Source organism: Octodon degus, unplaced genomic scaffold (assembly GCF_000260255.1).
Source record: "Octodon degus isolate 3935 unplaced genomic scaffold, OctDeg1.0 scaffold00038, whole genome shotgun sequence".
Taxonomy (NCBI): domain Eukaryota; kingdom Metazoa; phylum Chordata; class Mammalia; order Rodentia; family Octodontidae; genus Octodon; species Octodon degus.
The window spans coordinates 5,144,014-5,157,435 of NW_004524614.1; the positions used below are offsets into that span (position 1 = coordinate 5,144,014).

A 13,422-nucleotide genomic window follows, 5' to 3' on the forward strand; every position below is an offset into this window, starting at 1 on the left:
AGTGGAATAAGTGCTTCTTTGGCAAGCGCAAGGGCCTGAGTTCAATCCCCAGTTCCACCAAATAAACAAACAAACAAGTAAATAAATAAAATTCAGATTATGTGTTCAGAACACTTTTGTGCAATAGTCCCAGGACATGAGCTGAGCTACTATGAATATATCAGGGACTTCAGAAAAATTTTTTCCTTCTTTCTACCAATCCTTAGGTGGCAGATTGAGAAATGCATTTTTCCCAAAATCAAATATGTATCTAGGGTATGATTTAGGAACAGGTAGAGAAAAATATGTCTCAGATCTAGTACCTATTGTGATGGAAAGGGAGAGATGTCATTGGTCTAAATCAACAGAGGAACAACAGCAGTGACCCTTTATGCACGGAGTGATATGTTCCAATGTTCTAAGACCCCCAGCATTAATTAGTATTAACAATTGATAATAAAATAGAAAAGTTATAAAATAAACTGTCATAAAGGGTACCTGCAACTTTTATTTTCTTTTATTAATTTTTTAAATTTTAATTTTTTAAAAATTTCTGAACTTTGCCATTTAATAGTTTTGGACACAGTTGTTCAAGGCTGACTAAAACCATATTAAGTGAAATAGATAAGCGGGAGCTACTCTGTAGCAAAGATAAGCAACTTTCCTAGACCTTAACCCACAGGCCGAAATATGCTTTTCGAAACTTCCCAGTGGGGGAGTGGGGATTTATTTTTTATTTTTTTTTTTTGTGGAACTGGGGATTGAACTCAGGCCCTTGTGCTTGCCTGGGAAGCACTTATTCCACTGAGCCATCTCCCCAGCCCGGGAGTGGGGATTTAGCCAGCACACCTCGCCACGCCGGCGATGTATAAGGACGAAACCTTACCCTAGATGCTCACCTGGAATTTGGATGTGATTGGAAGGTGGGGTAGAAACTGAAATTGTGCTCTTTGAAAATCTCTGTCCATGTCCTGTGAAATTTTTCTCTTTTACTTCTTAGATAGTTGAGAAGGTCACCATAACAGCAATATTCAAAAATCAAGTAAATTGGTCCTGAAATAAGGACAGTTTTCAATATCAGTACACAAACCCCACATTGTTTCTTTTTGTTTTGTTTTGTGTTTTTCTTCAGAAATCATCCTAGCAGCATTCAACATACCCAATGAGCGCTCCTTCACCTGAACATTGGGCTTTTTTTTTTTTTTTTTTTTTTTTTCTGAACCCACCTCTTCTTATCTTTTACCTCTAATTTCAGCTTTTTGCTCAAGCTTTTTGGGAAATCAGCATCATCTCACTTTTGGGGAGGCACTTGCATACACAGCCTCCCCAGTATCTCCAGCATCCAGAATGCTCCAGTCTCTGCCTCGGAATCACATTCTTGTGAACACTCGATACTATAGCTTGGATCTAGAATGTCCTCCCAAAGCCCCTGTATTGGGGACTTGGTCCCTAGCCCACGGTGCTATTGGAAGGTGATAGAAATTTTAAGAAGTAGGGCCTTAGTGGAGGTTTTTAGAGGCACGCCCCTGAAAGGGGCTATTGAAACCCCAGCTTATCTCTCTGTGTTTATTTCTGTCTCTGATTTTTTCTGTCTCCTCTGAATGGGCCTTTTCCACCATGCATCCTTACCATGGTATTCTGTCGCTACAGCCCACAGCAATAGGACCAAGTGACTGTGGACTGAAACTGTGAGCCAAAATAAACATCTCCGCCCTTTGGGTTGAAATCTCAGGTATTTTGTCACAGTGAAGGAAAGCTGACTAATGCACTTGATTTGTTGTTTGCCTCTTTTAGATCCATTATTCTCTTTTCTCTGTTCTTTTAGTCCCAGCTCCAGCTCTGCTGTTCCACAAAGAACAATCCTGAGCACCCAGTTTGGGTATTTCTAGGGAGATGTGAAAGAATCAGAGTGTATGCCCCCAGAAGATTCTGGAAAGATAGTTTGAAATCCCACCTCAACTATGACTTGTATGAAGGCAGCCTGATGGAGGCATTGGCCAGACTCTATTTTTGTCATTGTATTTATGCAAACAGAAGAGAAGCACAGATACCACAGAACATATTTTCAGGATCATTCATGTTTTTAAGCAAGTTATAATTATATGACATATTCCAATGGTAATATTGATCCATTTGATTTATGAAGTGCCCTACATCTTACTCTACCTGAGCTGAGGGACCACAGTGGGACTGAGAAGAGAGCAAGAATGAGAACAAATGTCATCCACCTTTGGGCTACAGTAGTATATACTGAATGCTTCTGGTGGCAGGTAGTTACCTGACAGTGTGCACGCCCCCAGCAGGTTCACAATATTCTCATGGTGCCCCAGTTGAGTCAGCATTTTAAGCTCTGACATGAGTGCCTCTTTTTCAGAACTGTCCGCTTTTTCTGCCAATGGAGGAATGTAAAGAAACATCAAACTCAAATAAAATAGGAATTTCATGTTTAATAAATTAAAAATTTCCCCTGGTCAGGTCTGACTTGCATTACTTATCAAAATTATAAGAAGGGGAAACATGCATGAACTGTAAATAATAATATCCTGTGCTTTAGGATATAGTTTCAAAGACTGTGGTATGAGTGCTGAATCTGCTATACCTTTCCACTAGAATTTCCTCTACTGCTCAATACAAAAATCCTTATCGTTAGCGTTGAAAACAAGCAAGAAAATAATAATAAAACATGGTTTTCCTCCATAGCAGAGGTTAACAGTTACACAGAAGATAGAGACAATACTTCATTCATGCATTCTGACTGTTGGATAGTTCAAGTCACAAAAAGCCAAGATAGGAAAGTCAGAGAGTATGCTTGATTCCACTTGGGTTTCTCATGCCTAGAACCTTCCATTCATTGCTAACCCCAAAGAGAAAGCCAGAGAGGACTACTTCCTACTAATCAAGTTCTCACAAAGTCTTTAACTAATGATGAGAAGTAGGCCTGGCAAGTACGCAGCATGTGTTCATGGGCCAGTACACCCAGGGTTTGGAGAAAGTCCAGGCAGCTTTGCTACACATGCTCAGGGCTTTGCTGCGAAGTACGACAGGTAAGTAGTTAATGATGAACTCAGAGGGCTCCTGTCATTGAGGTTGACGGGCAGCTGCTTGGGAAACACTGTCCCAACTGGGGGTGGATACCAGAGTGAGGAGAGGGTCTTTTGTCTTTTTTTTTTTTTTTTTTAATGCAGTATGGGGATGAAACTTGGGACCTTGCGCTTGCCACGCAGGTGTTTATGCCGCTGAGCTATCTCCCTAGCCCTGAACTCTTTACTCCACATTCCAGCCACCTACCCCAAAGTTAATGTACTCTTTCTTACAGAAATAGTAACATATTCAATGATGATTCAATTAAATTTTCAGGTCCATTTATTTGGAATACATCTTAATCTTTATGGTGATCATTCCAGAGCACTGATATCACCTACTTGGTCCTGAGTGGATAGTGAGGAGTATTTCCTGTCTCCTAGATCTTGGCTTTGGATTTGAACCTGCTTCTGTGAGCCCAACACCCACCAGCATATCACACCCTCAGTTGCTTCTCACTTGAAAGGTATTTGTGACTTTAAACTGTTCATCTGCTGAGTATGTACTGTGTATCTACCAAGTGCCTACTGTGCCATATGCCAGGGAATGAAATAAAACCAAGATGTAGCCCCTGTCCTCTTGGAACTTAGTGTCTCCTGAAAAAAGGAGACAAGTATGCAAGCCATTACAATACCTAGGCAGCCCTCAGTATTGTGAGCTCTGCATCTGTGAACACAGAGCACAAAGAAACTGCATCTGTACCAGACATATATATGCTGTTTTTCCCTTGTCATCACTCCCTAAACAATACAGTGTAACAACTACTTACATAGCATTTATACTGCATTAAGTATTAGAGGTCATCTAGAGGTGATTTAAAGTGTACAAGATGTGTGTTGGCTCTATGTGAAGACTATACCATTTTACAAAATGAATCTGGGCATCTGGTGTTGTGGGATCCTCAGACAGGTCCCGGGAGCAATTCCCTATGGATACTAATATGACTACACTACTATAGCTTACTATCACATATTATTAATACTATAACTGTACATTATAGTACTACTATATGATTGTAGTACTATAATGAAATGTGACATGAAGGTAGGGTGCTATGGGGTCATGCAGAGCTAACATAGCCCTAAAGGGGTAGGGATAGAGCCCCAGGTGTCTAAACAGAGACCTGGAGAAAAATGGGAGGTAGCCAGGTGAATCACAGTGGAGGGAGTGGGGAGCAGAGAAATTTACAGACTGAAGCAATAGAAATGCAAAGATGTAGAAAGAAGGGAGCAACTGGGCCTGGTGGCACATGCCTAGAATGCCAGTGTCCTAGAAGGCTGAGGCGGAAGGATCACAACTTTGAGCACAGCCTGAACAAATTAACAACACAACAAGACCCTGGCTCAAAACACTAAAAAATTTAAAAGCTGGAGATGTTACTCAGTGTAAAGGCCCTGTACTCAATCCCTAGTGCTCCTCCCGAGAGAGCAGAGAGAGGGAGTGTAAGGGGAGGGAAGAAGGAGTGAGAGGGGAAAGAGAGAGAGAGAAAAAGGAGAGGGAGAGGAAAGAGAAGATGGGGAAGGGAAGAAGGAGGAGGGGGGAGAAAAAAGAAGAGGAAAAGGGAGAGGAGGAAGGAAAAATATGGCAAGATAGACACAGACCCTGCCTTCTTAAAGTTTATGAATTAAGGCAGGAGATAAGACATTACTTGAATAATTGAATATTTCATGACAATAATGAGCAATTCTATGAGAAAAGCCAATGGAGAGCTAAGGTAACATATTGCAAGAGATTTGATTGGGTGTGGTGGTGCCTGGGACTGAATGCAGGACTTCATGCATGCCACGCATGTGCTCATGCACTGAGACAGACCCCAATCCCAAGGGGCTGGATCTTGTCTGCAGTAGGGGAGAGAGAAAGCTTCCCTGAAGAAGTGATATTTACGATGCCTAAGTGAAAGAGGAAGAAAGGCCAGGCAGAAGGCTCTTCTGCGCAAAGGCCCTGAGGAAGTAGAAGTACCTCACTCTGAGGAACTGAAAGAAGGGCAGTGTGCTAGAATGGTGAGAGTGAGAGGCAGGGACGTTGGCCAGCAGCCAAGTCACTCAAGCCCGTGTAGACCATTTAGAGAGCCACTGAAAGCCATGGGAAGTATTAGGTAGGAAAATGATGGGATCTATTGTATTTATTTCATTACCAACACTACCTGGACTTCAGGATAAATCCACAGAGGTAAGAGTGGACACAGGGTACCTGCTTTGGAGACTATTGCAGTCATTCAGGAGAGACAGGCCTGGATGAGGGTGGGAATAGGAGATGGATCTGAAAGACACTAAGCTGGAAACCTGATGGGAATAGCCTCTGTGGGGTTAGAAAGAGGACAGTGTCAAAGAAAGTCCTTGCTCTCTGGTTTGCCCAAATGTGTGGAAATTAGCTCCTCATTGGCACTTGCTACCAATTCCTAAGAGGAGGGAACACTGGTGGAAGGCTAGGGTTGGAGAATTTGGTTTGCATAACTTGGAAGGACTTTTAAGACATCTAAACATTTGGCCATAAGAACCTGACACTCACAGGGATGCAGTCTGAGAACAACTAGTGTCCAAGAGGACTCCAAGGTGTAGGGTGAGAACCTACAGTGAGCACATCAAGCCCAGGAACAAGGCCACAGGAGCTCTATGTCCAAAGCCAGATGGAAGAAGATGAGCCAGCAAAGCACAGAGAGAAGTAGTAGGAAATCCAGAAGAACACTGATGCAGAAGCCAGAAGGAGAAAGCATTTCAAGATGGAAAACCAGTCAGTAGTATCAATTTAGGCTGAGAATTTAAGTTACTTGAAAACTGAAAAATGCCCATTGGGCTTAGTTCGTGCTCAAGTTCAAAAAACAAAACCCCAAACCCTAAAGTATGGCAACTTTGGAAAGGAGCAGGCTCAAGGTCGCTCCTGCCATCCCTGCAGCCCACTGTCTGGTCTTTTAACTCTCTTTCACACATAGAAGAGCTTTCTGAAGTTCCCATCTCCAAAAAAAGCTTCCTTCCCAGAAGCGATGCAATTGCTACAAATCTCATTAACCAGGAAAGATCAATTCTCAGTACAGATGAAAATAAAATTCTCAGGGCCGGGGAGATGGCTCAGTGGAGTAAGTGCTTCCCTGGCAAGTATAAGGGCCTGAGTTCAATCCTCAGTTCTGCCAAAAAAAAAAAAAAAGAGAAAGAAAAAGAAAAAAAAAGAAAATTCTCTAATCTCAGAACACTGTCCCCAGAATGAGTTTCCACGTATCTTCTGAGGACAGTATTTAACAAACTTTATGTACATAATAGGATAGAGAGGTGCACACCTCTCCATATGTTTCTTCTTTCTCCTCTCCCAGACCTTGTCCTCACCATCTGCCAGAAACCCAGACCCCCATTCAAGTTTCTATTCCTTTCTGTAACTCAGGATACTATAAAAGCTTTGCTACCTGTTCTTTGAGCCATCTGACTCATACTTCGCGTTTGATTCCAGTGCTGTGATTTTTTTTCCATGCACAATAATGAATTTGTATGCCTTTTTCTATTAATCTTCCTACTGTTAGTTCATTTCAGCAACATCTCAGAAAGTGGAGGAGAAATTTTCCTTTGCCCCTATGTAAGTCACTGTTCCTCTTAGCACGAGAGCCAGTGGGGGTTCCCTTGCTGAGTAGTGATGGTATAAGGAGTTATGGGGTGGGGTGAGATTGGAGTGGATGGAGCAGTGAATGGAAGGTGAGTAGTCAGGGCCCCAATTTGTTCTTCTACCCAGTTACTTCAAAATGTAACATATAGTCAGGTGTGGTGGTACATGCCAATTATCCCAGCACTCTGAGAGATGGAGGTAGGAGGATTACAAATTCAAGGCCAACCAGGGCCCTTAGGGACTTAGTGAAATCCAATTTTAAAATAAAAAGCAAAAAGACTAGGGATGCAGCTCAGTGCAAAGACCCTGGGTTCAGTCCCTAGTACCACAAAAACAAAACAAAACAACAACAACAAAACAACAGAAACAACTTTTGTCTTTTTCCTTCAGTGACTGTAACCCTAAATATTGAAGTCAATAAAAATTCAATAGTGAAGAAGTGGAGTTTTGTGTTCATGTATTCATGACTTGTATTTTTGACTTGGTTAACCCTGACTGCAACCTATTCCTTTGAAATCTTGGAGCATGGCAGATGAGAACTATAAAAATAATGGAAAAGAAGAGAGGGGGGAGTGGGAAACTGTCTTCCATTTTTGTGCCTCTTTGTTGACATTTACTTTACTGTATGTACTGTACCTTTCAGCATTTTGACTGCAACTTGGATAGAGACTCCTGTTTTACTAATTCCATAAGCTGTTGCATTCATCACTTTTCCAAAAGCACCTGATCCTAGTACCTTTCCTGCAAAGGTAAAAAGGGAATAAATGGGCATTAAAGGTCTTACAATGAAAAGGAAATACTACAGAACCATCTGAAACATTCAGTTCTCACCAAATTCTAAGTTTTCTCTTGGAAACTCCCATTTAAGATCATATTCATATTCTCTGAAATCAATGTAGAAGTACTCGTTGTCTGAGGAGCCAGTCACCTGTACCATTTGCAGCTGGCTCTCATACCTAAATTGCTTCAGAGATCAAAGAGGCAATGAGCAAGAGGCAGTTTTTCAGATACAGGAAACAATAACGAATTTTCCCCATTGCTTTTACCTTTTTGTACTTGTGACAAATTAGCATAATCAGAACAATAATGAAGGGAAGACAAAGCCCAATTGTTGCATAGAATGAGATGTTGTCTTGGATAAAAGGGAATGGGCCTGAAATGAAAAAGCATCACTAAGCAGTGTCACAGAATTCCTCTTCATTTATAACTAGTAAACCTCTTATCATAAACTTGCACACCCTACTCCCACAGAAACTAAGGCAGCATACCCACAAAGGACAAGCTCCCTTCCTAGAAAATTCTAAGTGATTCTAAGCCCACTTTTAAAAGAATCATAAGAATTACATCCATTTCAACCCACAGGAAGTACAAGTCAGACTTTCAAATGTCTGTTGCTCCTACAAATGTTGTATGAACATTGGAGACATTAGCTTTGTAATGCTGGGATTCTGAACCAGTAGTATTGGTGGGCAAGTTACAGAACTGTTTAATTCAGGTGAGAGTTCTAAGAAATGAACCAAACATTGTTCAAAGGCAGGCTAAAGGTAAACAAGATTGACCAAAAGGAAAATGATAGGCTCCGAGTTATTAACTCTGTTTTGCTACAGCTGGAGCTTTCGGTGGGTCTTCATCATAGCAGCTTAGGGGTTCTCTACGTCACTAACTCATGAGTCATAATAACAGAAGTAAAACTGCCTGCCATGCGAAACAGTACAATGTAGGTCAGTTTGCCTGACTCAAAAAGCCCTCTTTTTTTTACACATCCAATCTATACTCTCTTGTAAAATTCCCCCAATAAAAGCTAGCAACAGAGACTGAGTTGTAGTAGGGAATTCCTGAAGGTGAAGGGTCACAATGGCAACTGAGGCCTACCTGGTGAGTTTAAAAGAATTGTTTCACAAGATGTGCCCATGGAATTGTATGCGCAGCATTTGACCAGGAACCCTTTCACAGCCTCACTCATGTTTAGGGTACTGCTCGATACCCACTGTCCGAACACTTTTCGGTTAGCCTTTTTATGCCAGACCCCTTCTGTGATTTCTTCTGTACAGCTGAAAAACAATGAAAAGTTAAGCTAGCTGTGGCTGCTGTCAGAATGGAAGTCAGGGTTTCTATAACCAGTTCTGTGAGACATTTATCTGTGACAAGTTATCAGAAACAATCTAGGAACATGAAGAATTATGGTTGACTCAGACAATAACAACTTTAAATATGTCGTCAGCTCGTCTTAAAACTGTATCTATGAAAAAGTCGACATGCCAGGGAGTTTTTGATTCAGGGAGGTTCTGATTACTTGGGAGATTGGTCTGAGCATTTTTTCCAGGTCCAAGATGGCAATGGGTATCCATCTGAGGAACAAGATGCTTCACTTGCTGATGCTTCGGCCAACACTTGAGGTTTTCCTGCAGAGAATACACATCATGAGCTCATGGAGTTGGTACTTTCCAGAGACAGTTTTAAATTTGACATCAGTTACAGGCTGCCCATTTATTCTAGGCAGTGTGTGCCTCTGGCAGGTGTCTCATCTGGGATGTCTTCTCATGATGTCTGTTACTCCCTTCTCCCATGCCACAAAACCTTCTTGAGAGGTAGCCCTGATATGGCAGACAGGGACCTTCATAGGGACAATAGATGGAGGGATTCTGGGGCCTTAATCCAAGACCTGTTACCCACAGAAGGTGGAGACCTGTCTTTTTCCCTTTCTGCCCTGCCAGCAATGTATGGAATGTACCCTCCCCTATTCCTGTATTCTGAGAGCGGGAACCTGGGATACTGTGACAGTAGAGGGCACCATGATGTCTCCAAGGACAAGATAATCTTATACCAGGAAGAAATCCCCTAAAATGATAAAAAGAGGTTCTGAAAAGTTTTGTACTCATGACCTGATGAAAAATTACCAAACCTTACATCAGCAACCCCACAGAACCTGGTCTCTTTCCTTCATTAAGGAGGCCAGTCAGATCTTCTCTTAGTGGGCTGTGCCCCTTTAAGCGCTTTTCTTCAAGCTGACATCCCTTCCTCTACCTCCTCAGCTAAAGTGTTTACCTGTAAGTCTGTGCTGTTGTCTCAGTTTCGGTTTTCATTACCATGGAGACAGAAGTTTCTACACGTCCCCTATCCACAACACCTCTCCGCTGCCTGCTACTTTCCCATTGCTTGCTCCTCCTGGAGAAAGCTCTACCTACAATACTGTGTCTCCAAATGATTCTTAGCTTCAGGAGGGTATCTGCAAAGGCTGATGAAATAAAAACTTGTCTTTTTTTTTTTTTTTTTTTTACTCTTATCTGCTTATAGACCAAAGACAATTATTCAAATAAATAAATGGCAGTGATAAGACTTTCAGCTTTTCCTTAACACGGCCTTTTGAAGAATTAAAGTCACATTAAAGCACAGGCAGAAAAGATATGGAATGAAGTCTCTTAGCCAGTAAGTAAAATGTCAAGACATCTTAGCATTAAACCCGTTCCACAGCAGGCTTTCTAAGTCATGAATGAGGACACATTGGTTAACAGAGCATAAAGGCATTAAGAGACAAAAAAAAAAAAAAAGAAAAGAAAGAAAGAAAGCAATTCTTGGTAATTTGACTTACTTCTTATATTCAGTGTGAACATTTTGGTGAACTGAGCATCATCATTTTCTGCATGGAAGATATATTCTCCTGGCTGGTGTTTATGGTTGCAAAACTTAGATATGCTGTTTGAAAAAAATTAAAGACAGGTTTAGCCTGATTTTTACAGAAGATGTTACAATGAAAGACAGTGTGTGGAAAGAGACTTCTGTGAGGCTACCTTGATCTAATAAATCTACTAAATTCTCCCTGGCCCTTGCTCAGGGCCAGGGAGATAGCTCAGTAGAATAAGTGCCTGCCTGGCAAGCACAAGGTGCTGAGTTCAATCCCCAGTACCAGAAAAAAAAAAAAAATTCAGTGAGCAGAGAGGTATCTGTACACTGAACTCTCACTACTCAAAGTGTGATACACAGATAGACAGCCTTAGCATCAGCCTGGAATCACTGGGAACTTGGCAGAAATGCAAAATTCAGAGCCCACTTCCATCCTCAATAGATAGGACATTTTAAGATGGTCCCCATGTGGTTCACACGTACATGAAGGATTAGGGCCGGTTGAGTATCATCAGAGAGACAAGCAAGTTCCTTCCTCTTATGTATTTTGGATAGTCAACTTCCCAGAACAAGGAAAAAACCCTGCAGGTGGGGAAGTGGTTCTACTTCCTGAAATGGCTAGCTTGCTGATGTTTGTCCAAGATAGAATCTCTGATTTACACAGAAATTACCAGTTGTGAGGCTCAAATCCATTGAGTTTACACAAAAATCTTTGCCTGATCTTGGTAGGCTTTAGTGCCTACTTGGAATGCTGATCAAGCACCCTGTATATTGCAACATGGGTAATTTGGTATTGGGGGCTGTCAACCATGCCTACACAATCTTGGATGTTGTAGTGGGATGCTGGATAACATAGGAGGGTGGGAGGTAAAGGAGCTGTTGTACTCACTGTAACAAAATCATAGAAAAAGAATAAGAAATTCTAAGACTTCATCAAAAGACATATAATGAGACTACAATTTACTTATAGTTTAAATGTTTTTTTACTTATAGTTTAAACGTATGGGGAGAGTAGAGAGGTAAACATGAAGGGACAGAGCAAAAGCTGACCTTAAACTAGGAGCTGTGTAGGAGGCAAAAAACTTTATATAAAAAAGGGTTTCTTTGTCAGACACTTTTCTGTCACCAGAACAGATACCTGAGAAAGTCAATTTATACACTGAGAAGGTTTATTTTGGCTCACAGTAGTAGAGGTTTCCACCTGAGATTGATCAGCCCTGCTGCTCTGAGGTCTGCGGCAAGGCAGCTGGAGTACACACTATAGCAATATCACTCAGCTAATTGCCAGGCAACAGAAAACAGGAAGAGGAAGGGGCAGAGGTCCCACTACCTCCTCCAAGAGCATAGCATCAAATGTAGGAAGATTCCCACCAGGCTACACCTCTTAAAGTTTCTACCACTTCCTAGAGACACCACTCCAGGGAATAAGCCTTCAAAGCCGGGACATTTGGGAGACATTTAAGATCAAAGCTATTCTAGCTCCTACTCTCAGAAGAAGCAAAATGTGGAATGATTAAAGTGTTAAACTGAAAGCGTGATCTGAAGAGACAGAAGTCAGTGCAGATGCGGATGCTCTGAGGGCCTCACAGAAGCGGAACCTGAGCTGTGTCTCCGGGAAGAGTCGGCTGAGCGAGGGCAAAAGGAAGGAGGTGCAAGGAGGAGGCAAGGCCACCTTGAAGGCAGGAGACAGGAATGCACAGGGCCACAGGGGGAGGACAGGGAGGCCTCTCAGGGCTAAATGGGTAGATCATGGGTCCTAAAAAAACAAGCCTAGCTAGTTAGACCTGATGGAGAAAAACAGGCAGAAGATACTTTGAATCCCTGAGCAGAATTAAATAGCACAAACGACATTTTATTTAATTTACTTTCTTGCAGTGCTGGTGATGGAGCCCAGGGCCTCATGCATGCTGGCCCAGTGCTCTACCACAGAGCTACGCATCCTAGCCCCATGAAGAGTACTGAAGTTGACCTGATGGCAGTAGGAAAAGTTCATTGGAGGGATGAATGGGGCCAACAATGCAAAAATCCATTCATTCCACAGTCAATAGTAGACCTTATTTTACGGGAAGAATCAAGGGTACAAGTGTTTGAAAAAATCAGTTTCTGTTCTCACAGAATATATAGTTTAGTGGTGAAAGCAGGTAAGTAAGGAGACAATAACAGTAGTGTGTGGAAAGCCAGGAAGTCCTATGAAAAGAGAAGTAAAAGTTCAGAGTTGGAGTTCCAGAACACAACAGAGGAGTGTCATCTAAGGAGTGAAAATGGGAAAGAAAAGAGCAAACCTAAGAGATACCAGGCCCCCCCCAAAAAAAAAGCAATGGTAAAAGTCCCAGTTGATCTCTAAGATTCAAAACACAACTGGGTATCTGCAGCTTTTGAGCACATGTTGATCTGACATCTATGTTCTCTGTGTGACCTTAACTCCTAGCAAAACATCAATTCTAGTGATGACAGACTTCATTTCTCTGAAAGTTTCCAGCAGTTAAAAGCTGAGCATTTAATACCTTCTTTCTGTAATATGTTTTGTTAACAAGAAGCTTGAGCCAGTAAGAGGGGGCTCTCTCAGCCTAACCCCTGAACAACTTCTGGACAATCAGGAGGAAATGCTTAGTGAACTGGAGGTGGGGGAAGGATTGAGGAGAAGGCCAGACAGATAGCCAACAGGGGGGAGCAGTAAGTCTAGCTACATGGGCTTCCCAGACTTTCTGAAGGGAGCACCGCACTGGCCTAAGAAAAGATGGCAGCTTCTGAAGGGGACAAAGTCAGTTTAGGGGCACTGGCCAAAAACTAGGAAAAAGAAGAAGAGATTAAAAAGAGAAACCAAGAGTATAAGCAGGGACCAAAAATGTACACTAGATATTGTAAAATAGGAAGAAAATGTTCAAAGGGGGGGGGACCTGGGAAGGGAGGAAGAGAAAAGGAAGATAGTAGAAAGCGAAAGGAAGCAAAAAATGGGGAGGGGAAAGCTTTTGTAAATAAGGAGGGGAAGAGGGATTGAAGGAGGAGAATGGAAAAAAAAAAGAAGCAAGATCTATCATGTACAGGTACAAATTTCCTATGACGAATTTGATCATCATGTATATTTAAAATGTACCGATAAACTTAATTTTAAAAAAGAGAAGAAAAAAAACAAGGAGGCACACATTAGAGAGA

General features: G+C 41.8%; 1 protein-coding gene across 1 annotated transcript in view; it reads right to left on the reverse strand.

Annotated features, from left to right (window-relative positions):
- Window positions 1-13,422, reverse strand: part of Flt3 (fms related tyrosine kinase 3) — a 51,075-nt gene that overhangs the window by 24,848 nt on the left and 12,805 nt on the right. The window contains exons 6-13 of the mRNA XM_023715053.1: window positions 10,238-10,341; window positions 8,942-9,050; window positions 8,521-8,699; window positions 7,695-7,801; window positions 7,480-7,612; window positions 7,285-7,389; window positions 2,258-2,368; window positions 879-1,032 (exon numbers count right to left, since the gene is read on the reverse strand). Coding sequence (XP_023570821.1) covers window positions 879-1,032; window positions 2,258-2,368; window positions 7,285-7,389; window positions 7,480-7,612; window positions 7,695-7,801; window positions 8,521-8,699; window positions 8,942-9,050; window positions 10,238-10,341 — 1,002 coding nt within the window. The remainder of the gene's footprint in view (window positions 1-878; window positions 1,033-2,257; window positions 2,369-7,284; window positions 7,390-7,479; window positions 7,613-7,694; window positions 7,802-8,520; window positions 8,700-8,941; window positions 9,051-10,237; window positions 10,342-13,422) is intronic.